Below are 10617 nucleotides of genomic sequence, written 5' to 3'. Positions count from 1 at the left end.
GGGTGGAGTCCAGAGCCAACAATCAAGAAAAAATTCTTGAGGCATCTTTGGTGCAAAATTGGCGCTTTATTAAAGCACGGGGACAGGACCCATGGGCAAAAAGAGCTGCTGCCCCAGGTTGTGATGGGTGGCTGATTATATACCATGGGGTTGGGGGAGGTGAGGAAAAAGGGAGGCTGAGAAAGCATTTTCATATGTCAAAGAAGACTCACAGGACACTGGAGGCCTTGCTATTGTCAAGTTAAGGTCATTGACCCCTTTAGAAGGTGTTAATAGTAAGATAGTTGGGAGCTTCCCTGGAAATGTTACTTTCTTCCTATCACGTGTCCTTATCAATGGGCTGCAGATTTTATTTACATTTCCTTCTGCCTTAACTTCCCTCAATTTTATGGAGCGGATGGTAATGTTAGGGCTTCAGGAAACTGAATTATGGGTCTCTGGAAGTTAGGCTATTGATAAGAAAGCTTCTTCCTTGTAAATCACTAGGACGTGTAAACTGAGGGAGACCCAGGCCTCCCAGGATTGTGATCTCTGTCAGTTAATCATTTGTTTTTTCCTTTCCTTATTTTAGGGCAGCCAGGAGTGCCAAGGAATGTCGCATACATTGGGGGGGGGGGCGGTTTGCAGGGTGTCAGCTTCTGCTTTGTTCTCAGCTTGCCTTCTGTTCCCTCATCAGGGAAACAGGCTAGACAAGAATGCTGTAAAACAACATGGCTAATTGAGCCTAGAGAGTGCACTTGTGATGAGCACTGGGCGATGTACACATGAGACTAATCTGACACTATATGTAAACTATACCGGAATTTTAAAATTACAATATTAAAAAAAACAGCTTTGGTAACATGAATTATATTCTTCAGAAGTGAAGATGTTTTTATGCAAGTACACGATGTGGTCCCATAAGTCCTGATTACATTGCATTAATTCCTTCGGTCATATTTATTACAGTTGGATTGAAATTATTCAGAATTTAAGGTGATCAGTTTAGGAAATAAATGATTTAATCTATGTAAGTATTAGATGATTTGAAATGGAGTTTGAAGTTGAGTGAGTGGTTACACTTTGTACAATACTGTTCAGCAGAAATTGTACAATGTAAAATAAACAACAAAACATGGTTTTCAAGCTGATTTACAAACGTGCTGTCTGGATGGCAAATGAGATGAGGATCCTAATGGAGTATGTTTTGAATGTGCTCAGGTGAAAATTAACAAAACAAAACAAAACTAACACTTAAGGGCCCAAATCATCAACAAGTTTGTGGGGGACAATTGTCTTTCTTAATTGTTTCTTCTTTTTCCACAAAGGAAGAATGCTTACATGACGCCCAAGGCAATCTTAATGATGCTTCCTACTTGCTTTTTACCCCACATAGATTCAATCTAATTAAACCCTAGAAATCACGTGTCTAGATTTTATATAAAAACACACATCAGAATACAAGTATCCCTCATTTTTTAAGTTTCTATTACACCAATTTGCTTTCACAAAAGTCCTGTTTCAGTACAGTTCATGCTAACCCAAAGAAATCTGAAAAGATTTCCACTATTAAAAAAATGTAAAAGGTGATACTGGCGTTCAGTGTGTGCTTGGCAGCAAGCCATCAGGGAGGCCGCAGGCGCACAGAGCAGTGGGGGTGGAGCGCCAAGCCCTTCCCCAGGAACTACTTTAAAAATCTCAGCACCCATTCTGCATAGCTTTGGACTGTGTGTGTGAGCCCCTGTTTATGTGATTTATTTTGTATGTCCGTCAGCAGGATGTGGTCTACAGTATCAGAAAAGCCTAGGAGTGGTTATTTTTGAGTCTGGTAATGATGAAAATTTTTTCATAAAAAATAATGGTAACTGTTTCTTCACTTCATGCACTTTCAGTTTATGGAAGCTTTTAGAGGAGTGCTCTGCTTTCAGAGAGCAAGGGGATCCTGTGTGTAGTGAAAGGATAAGGGGAAAAAAGAAAGTCTAAAGGTGTGTGTGTGTGTGTGCGTGTGTGTGTGTGTGTGTATGTGTGTGTGTGTGTAAATTCTGGAAATAATCCAGGTAACTCTGTGTTCAGTTTTGGTAATCTATTTGGTCGTTTTAAACACAAACTAAGTGAAATTGATGTGTTTATGCTTGTAACTGTTACATTTATTTATTTTTTTACTTTCATACACATGAATACATGTCCAGTGAACAACCAAAAATATTTTAACTAAGTACCTTTCAGAGTTTTAGTGAAGAACATATAGAAACAATTTTAAAATATTATACAAGTGTAGTGGATGAAAAGTGAAGTGAAAATAAATCATTGTGATGACAATGATAAATATAAGTTGCTGACAATTACAGCCACTCTTCAGTGATAATTTATAGCCAAATATTCAGTATATTTTCATTATGTCCTATCTCATAGATAACTTGTATATTCTTTATACCTGTTCTACATACAATATAGAGGCTCTAATAATTAATTTCTTTAATCCAATCTCCTATTTCTTGTAAGTAGGTGAGGTAGAATTACATCTAGCTTTATTTTATTTTGTTTTTTTAAAAATATTTCATTTATTCATTTCCGAGAGAGAGACAGAGCACAAGCAGGGGGGGGAGGCAGAGGGAGAGGGAAAAGCAGACTCCTTGCTGAGCTGGGAGCCTAATGTGGGAGGATCTGGAGATCAGGAGTGAACCAAAGGCAGACACTCAGTCATCTGAGCCACCCGGGCGCCCCTACGTCTAGCTTTAAACCTAAACTTTCTCCAGTGCACAGGTAGAATGAATAAAAATAAATCCATTCTCACTGCAAAACAGAATTTGAAAGACAGTTCTTGTAATTATTGTCTACCTTCGAAAATACCTGCCTACAGAATTACCTACTTATCTATTAATACTGATCCAACAATGTGGAAATTTATGGAATTATATGAATTGGAATCATGCAAACATTCATCTACACAAATATTCACTGTGTGTTCCAGATCTTTTTATCTATAAAATTGTATAGTTCTTTTCAAAAATGAAAATACCCATTTCTTGAATATCAAATACTATTATTAGAATTCCCAATTCACTAAAGTAATGCAAACTATATACTCTTTGTCCTTTTCATAGAATCTGTGTGGAAACACTTAAATGGATGTGAAATCTCATGTAGAAATCCAGGAAAGGAGATTGTGGATATTTACCCTTATCTATAACCCATAGGACCCTCTTCTGAATCATGTGATTTTGATTCTTAAAAACCATTTAAAATGCTATAAACTTTACATAACTGATGGTAATGCACAATAACCCTTTTTTAAAAAAATAATTCTTATTGTAGACATGCACATTGATGTATGATCAGCCAATTTTTAGGAACTAAGATTCACTTTCTGTAGGTAATGCATTCAAAGCCTTCTTGGGAAAACTGACCTGGTAACCTGGTTTACTAGTTTCTCAGGCCTCCATGTCAATAAAGAAAGCCACTGGGGAAGATCCAGAATTTTAAAAACTTACTGGGGTTTGAGAACATAAATTAATTCAGATTTCTGTGAAAACTGGTGGAAAGTGTTTTGTGCCTTACCGGCTCTTAGAAGTCTAATCTGTTATTTCTTCCATCTCTCCCAGGAAAGCCAAATTCAGGAGTCATCTTAGGTATCCATATCCTTTCTGCACTTGTGTAAATGATCAGCCTTGTTGTGTGATTATGAATGATTTTTCCTTGAGAATAGTTTTGATCAAAAGTGTAGAGCATGTAGGGCATAAAAATCCATGCTTCAGTGGAAAACTCTGGATTATGTGGGTTGAGAGGACATTTCCCAACTCTATCACTAGGTCACTTCACAGACTTCAAAAACTCACTACATAACTCTGTGATTTTGCTTTTTATCTTTTTAATAATGAGAAATAGTTTAAAAAACATATGTTCTATAAATTTATGAATCAGTAGAATGAGGCTTTTTCAGTATTTAATTTTCAACTCTAAATATAAACATAGGAAAAAAAGGTGTGCAAACTCAGTGATGCACATTGACTTCAAGGAATGGTAATACGTAATTCATTTTGAACTCGGGTAGTATTTGGATGATTTTACTCATTAAGTAGAATATGGACATCTACAATATAAATTACAGAAGAGATAATACGGGTATGCCTTTGCAGGCAAAATCTCCTAGGCAAGGACACTTTGCATTGGGAACAGAACATGAATTGAATTTTATTTAGAGGTTTTGAGAGACTATTTTTATCAGGAAATGGGTGTGGCTGTGGTGGGGTCAAGTGAAAATATAACAAAGCCAGTGTGTCTGAGAAAATAGAATATGTTCAAGTAAGTAAACTGTTAACACTAAAATAATATTATTTTGTTTTAATGGAGTTTTCACATGCTTTTTTTTTTTTTCCTGAACAATTTTTTTGAAAAGACAACCCCACTCAATGGTTTGGAGACTGTTGAGAAAATCATATGTGAATTGTTTATTCTGATATATCTGATATTCGGATATATCTATTTTATTAGTTTATGCCTGTGTTTATGCCAATACTACATTTTTAAGTTATCATGGCTTTTTTCTTCAAGTAAGTTTTTTGTCAGAAAAAGTGAATTCTCCAATTGTTTCATAAGATTATTTTGGCTCTTCAGGGTACCTTGAGATTATACATTAACTCTAGGAATTTTTCTTCAAACACTTCATTGGGATTATGATAGGCATTTCATTGAATCTATAGTTTGCTTGTGGTATCATTGACATTTTAACAATATTAAATTTACCAATCCGTGAATGCAGGGTGTTTCTATGCACTTATTTGTCTCTTCTTCTATTTCTTTGAGCAATGTTTTGTAGATTTTCAGTGCACAAGTTTCTCCCCCTTCTTAAGTTTATTCCTCAGTTTTTATGGTTTTGGATGGCATTGGAAATGTAATTTACAATTTTTAAAAAATATTCTTACAAATGTGCTTTATTAGTGTATAGAATTACAAATGATTTTGTGTCCTGAAACTTTGCTAAATTTATTAGTTCCAATAATATTTTGTGGACTCTTTAAAATTTTCTACATATAAGCTAATGTTGTTTGTGAACAAAGATAGTTTTACTTCTTTATTTCCAATTTGGATTTTTGCTTCGTTGTTTTTTGCCTAATGGCTCTGGTTATATTTCCAGAACGATGTTGATTAGGAGTTACACAGTGGCATCCTTGCTTTGTTTTTGATTTTAGAGGAAAACTTTTAGTTTTCACCATTGAGAAGAATGATGGTTGACTTGTTAATGATATTATGAGTTACATTTTTTCAATAATAATTTTTTTATTATATTATGTTAGTCACCATACAGTACACCCCTGGTTTTTGATGTAAAATTCCATGATTCATTACTTACATATAACACCCAGTGCACCATGCAATACATGCCCTCCTTACTATCCATCACCAGCCTAGCCCATTCCCCCACCCCCTCCCCTCTGAAGCCCTCAGTTTGTTTCCCATGTTTAACTGCCATTGGTTTTGTATCACTTTAATATTTTCTTCAAGTAAGGTAAGAACATGATCTCAACACCTCATAGGGTAAAAAAGTGGTCCGATTACCCCCTCCTTCTGATCTCCAAGGGAAATATTTCATATTATTTTATCACTTTTTGTTTCTATTTGCCCCTGTATTTTTCACTAATATATTTATCTTTAATAATTAAGTCCTAAATGTCATATACCACCTCTTGACTCATCACTCCAGCCACTGTGGATGGAGAAACATCCCTTCCATATACAATTACCTCAAAATCATTTTCCCTTTTTCCATTCTTTCAAAATAGTGCCATCCCATATTGTGTTTAGAATGGCAAGATTGACAGCATTGTTCATCTTCTAGTATATATTCCTAAGATAAAAAATATATATATAAATTGTTATAAAACTTGGCATTTTAGTTACTATTTCTATATATAGAATATTATCTCCTTGTTATTATTTCTCATCATTTTTATTATTATCTCTTTCAAGACATTCTTATGATCATATGTTTACAGGCAATATTGAGAATTTTAAGCAAATGTTTTTAAGGGGACATTTAGAATTGTTAAGAAAACATCTTGCAATAAAATATTTTTCATTTATTTTTCTGTGTGTTGTGCTTGCAATAAAACATTTCTCATTTTTCTGTGTTCTTTGCAGAAAAATAAATGAAAAAAATATTTTAATGCAAGATGTTTTCTTAATTCCATAATTATTTTGGTATGTGTATTTTTTTAAAATATTTTTTATTATTTATTTAGTTGACAGAGACAGCCAGCAAGAGAGGGAACACAAGCAGGGGGAGTGGGAGAGGAAGAAGCAGGCTCATAGCAGAGGAGCCTGATGTGGGGCTCATCCCACAACGCCAGGATCATGCCCTGAGCCGAAGGCAGACGCTTAATGACTGAGCCACCCAGGCGCCCCAGTATGTGTATTTTTAAGAATGACAATAGGCATACATAGGTTCCTGCATATTAATTCTCCAGTTCTCTAAACTTTTCAAACTAGAAATCTTTCATGTTTCGTTGCTTTTTTTTTTTTTTTACTTTAGTAGATTTGTTTCTCCAGCATGTCTTCAAAACTTTTACTTAATCCACAGGGTGGCTGTGTGGCTCTGTTGGTTAAGTGTCCAACTCTTGGTTTCATTTCAGGTCATGATCTCCGGGTCTTGAAATTGAGCCCTGTGTCAGACTCCCTACTCAGTGGGGAGCCTGCTACTCTTTCTCTCTTTCTCTCTCTCAACCCCTCCCCCAACTTGTGCAAGGTCTCTGTCTAAAAACTAAATAAATAAAACCTTTCACATAATCATTTTTATCATATACATAGATGTATGTATATGTCTCTCTATATATTTGCAAGAGCCTTTCTTTTATACTCATTTCCTCTTATTTATCTAGTGGTATTTCTATTGTGAATTAATAGCATTTCATAATTTTTTGAACATAAGAATCCTATTAAAAAATTCTTACTGCATTTTCCCAAACATTTTGGCTCATTTTATATTTGTGTATGAGTGTAAGTGTGTGAATATGTCTGTGTTTGTGTACACATATACATAACTATTCCTTTTTCTTGTGGGAGACTTCCTTAAAAGTCTGCTATCATTTGGCTCTAGAATTAAATTTAAGATAAAATACTACATACTGTGTAGAGCTTGTACACATATGATGTCAGTGGAGAAATCATCCTCCCACCTCCATGAAGAGTTAGGATCTTATTTCCTTTTTCTCCAATTAAGTGACTGACCATTCCTTTATCTAAATTCATTTTTCAAAGGGTCCTGAACTATTTTATTTCCCATTTTGCCTTTTGATACCTGTTCTATTTTGACTTATACATTGTTTTTATCATGATGATTTTTGACATTTAAGAGGCAAAGGTGACAAATATATGTGATAAATTCACACACTGATCTAGAATTGGAAAGTTTTAAGTACAAGAAAACAAAAGAAAGAAATGAGTAATACAAAGCACCATAGAGTAGTGTGCATCATATAAGTATTAGAGAAGCAGAGAGACATGAAACGAATGCTATTTGGAAGAACTCAGGCAGACTTGTGAAAGCTATTTATTTAGTGAGCTATTATTTGGGAAAGCTAGATATTTAGTTGAAGGGTCTACTTGAACTGTATCACTCAGAAACTGGTTGATGAGGCAGAGGAGAATGATTTCCTATAAATGGTACTTGACGATAATGATTCATTCAAGGTTTCAGAGCAGATGGAAGCAATACTTTTACCTGACTTCAAAGATGTTTGATTAGATGTTACTGCAAAAAGAGGACTCAATAAGGAAATGTTTCTCCTTAACAGAAGCTGATAGGCTGCTGCAGGTTTAGAAGTAAGTCTTAGATATGAAAGAAAAGTGATCCTTTATGAATCATAAACATTTGTTCTTAAAATAACCATATAATGTATGTATTTATATTGATTTTCTATGTAAATATTTGAACACATATCTGACTTCCCCAATACTTGTTTGTGTACAGTAGTAAAGCATACTTTTCCTAATGAATTCTTTACAAATATATATGGTTTTTTAAAATAACTTTAAAGATTTCTTAGAAAAGATTTAGGTTACTAATGCTTCCATCTTCAAATTTTAATCTCTGGGTCAAAAAACAAGTTTTTTGTTTGTTTTTGTTTTTTGTTTTTGTTTTTTTCCAAAATAGAAAAGTACAGTTATTCGTTTAAGAGTTGTAACATCTTAAATAATACACAGTATGATTAAAATTATACATTATAAAGAGCTTCTTGTTCTAAACTTGACTTACTTTTCTGTCTGCTTGTAGGAAAATCCTATCAACGCCCCATGGAAAATTATACTCAAACATCAACTGATTTCATCCTCTTGGGGTTGTTCCCACCAACAAGAAGTGGCCTATTCTTCTTCATTGTCATCGTTCTTATCTTTCTAATGGCTCTGTTTGGGAACCTGTCCATGATTCTCCTCATCCTCCTAGACACCCATCTCCATACACCCATGTATTTCTTACTCAGTCAGCTCTCTCTCATTGACCTAAACTACATTTCTACAATTGTCCCCAAGATGGTTTCCAATTTTGTGTTTGGAAACAGGTCTATCTCTCTCATTGGGTGTGGGGTTCAGAGCTTCTTCTTCTTGACTTTGGGAGGGGCAGAAGCATTGCTCCTGATATCTATGGCCTATGATCGTTATGTGGCTATTTGCTTTCCTCTTCACTATCCCATTCGTATGAGCAAAAGAGTGTGCGTGCTGATGATAACAGGATCTTGGATTATGGGCTCAGTCAACTCCTGTGCCCACACTGTATATGCCCTCCATATACCTTACTGTCGATCCAGGACCATCAATCATTTCTTCTGTGATGTCCCCGCCATGTTGACTCTGGCCTGCATGGACACCTGGGTCTATGAGTACACTGTGTTTGTGAGCACCACCCTCTTCCTTGTGTTTCCTTTCATTTGCATTGCATCTTCCTATGGCCAGGTCCTCCATGTGATCTGCCGCATGCAGTCAACAGAGGGGAGGAAGAAGGCCTATTCAACCTGCAGCAGCCACCTCACTGTGGTGACTTTATACTATGTACCTTTTGCTTATACTTATCTACGCCCAAGATCCTTCCGATCTCCAACAGAGGACAAGGTTCTGGCTGTCTTCTACACCATCCTGACCCCAATGCTCAACCCCATCATCTACAGCCTGAGGAACAAGGAGGTGATGGGGGCCCTGAGAAGAGTAATTCAGAGAATCTGCTTTGTAAAAATATAGACAAAGCTCTTTGCATATGTACCCAACATTTGGTTATAAGTCCATTCATCAGTGTACAGTAACTAAAATATTATTTTGTGCTTAGAATGCAAGAACTAAAATCAGAAGGGAGGACAATCACTCTTGTCTGGACTAAACTGTCTTGCAAATATATCTGTAATTATAAGGCTTGTCAGGATGCCTGGATGGCTTAGTTAATTAAGCATTGGGATCTTGATTTTGGCTCAGGTCATGATCTAAAGGTTTTGGGATTGAGCCCTGCATCAGCCTCTGCACGCAGTGGGGAGTCTGCATCTCTCTCTCTCTTTCTCTATCTCCCTCCGCCCCTCTTTCACTCTCACTCTCTCTTTCTCTCTCTCTTAAAATAAATTAAATCTTAAAAAATTTACAAGCCTTTTTTGTTGTTGTTTTTGGTTTTTTACTCTTCATGGTAATTTTTCTCATAAATGTCAAATGAACTCATTTTTTTGCTAATATGTTCTCAATGGAAATGGTTCTTTTTCATGTAGAAATGAAAATGGTAACTGTCTTACTGAAATTGTCATTCAACATAACAGTTCTAGTATTTTCAATTTATTTTCAAATATATCTAAACAGACAAATAAATGTTTCCTGAATGTCTAGATCTAATTAAAACTCAGACAACATCTTTTCTTCTAATGGCTGACTTGTACCTTATCTGTGCCAGTTATTTTTTTTTTCAATTTAGGGTAACTTAGCTTTAGAAACATTTAGCTGAGATGTCATCAGGTATTCTAAAGCCCTTATACCATTCTGAACAAAATGTAGTAAGTTTATGGTTCTTTTAGGGAGATGAATCCTAGAAAAGTGATTTGTACCAGGTATTCTTCAAGATCAAGTATGAGGACTTGGATGTGTCAACAAAGATAGAGAAAGTGGGGTCAAATGATAAGATGAGTGGGTCAAAAGTTTAGTGTAGTTATTATGAATTAGGAATTTCAAGGACATTCCTATAACCACTCCCCAAAACTAACCACTGTTACCCTTGTTCGATCATGTCTCTCACATGAGAGTTTATTTTCCACTCAGTACATGTCATAGTTTTACTAAAACATGCTGAGGGGAAGTTTGCTTCTATGCACCAATTTTACTCATTGGTAAATCACTTTTCAAAACTTGTGCCACTATTAAATACAATAAAAGATCTCTCAGGGGAACATCCAGCTCAAGTAGAATGCCATTACTACTCACCAGTGGTAAATGAAGAAATGGTCTTTACTTTTTTTTTTTAATTTTATTTTTTATTTTTTGTTAAATGTTTTATATATTTTCTTTTTTTAAATTTTTTTATTATATTATGTTAGTCACCATACAGTACATCCCTGGTTTCTGATGTAAAGTTCGATGATTCATTAGTTGCGTATAACACCCGTGCACCATGCAATACGT

At 35.2% G+C, this 10617-nt stretch overlaps 1 protein-coding gene across 1 annotated transcript; it reads left to right on the top strand.

Annotated features, from left to right (window-relative positions):
• Positions 1–8268: 8268 nt before the first annotated feature.
• LOC113261434 (olfactory receptor 2L8) lies at positions 8269–9207 on the top strand. Its single transcript, XM_026507559.2, has one exon. The coding sequence runs from the start codon at positions 8269–8271 to the stop codon at positions 9205–9207; it is 939 nt and encodes a 312-aa protein (XP_026363344.2).
• The last annotated feature ends 1410 nt before the right edge of the window (positions 9208–10617 follow it).

This window comes from Ursus arctos, unplaced genomic scaffold (genome assembly GCF_023065955.2).
Source record: "Ursus arctos isolate Adak ecotype North America unplaced genomic scaffold, UrsArc2.0 scaffold_5, whole genome shotgun sequence".
NCBI classification, from domain to species: Eukaryota; Metazoa; Chordata; class Mammalia; order Carnivora; family Ursidae; genus Ursus; species Ursus arctos.
The sequence above is the reverse complement of the archived record's forward strand: the minus strand, read 5'-3'. Positions and strand labels throughout refer to the sequence as shown.

Coding starts and splice junctions, on each gene's coding strand:
- LOC113261434 (XM_026507559.2), top strand. CDS start 8,269: ATGGAAAATTATACTCAAACATCAACTGATTTCATCCTCTTGGGGTTG.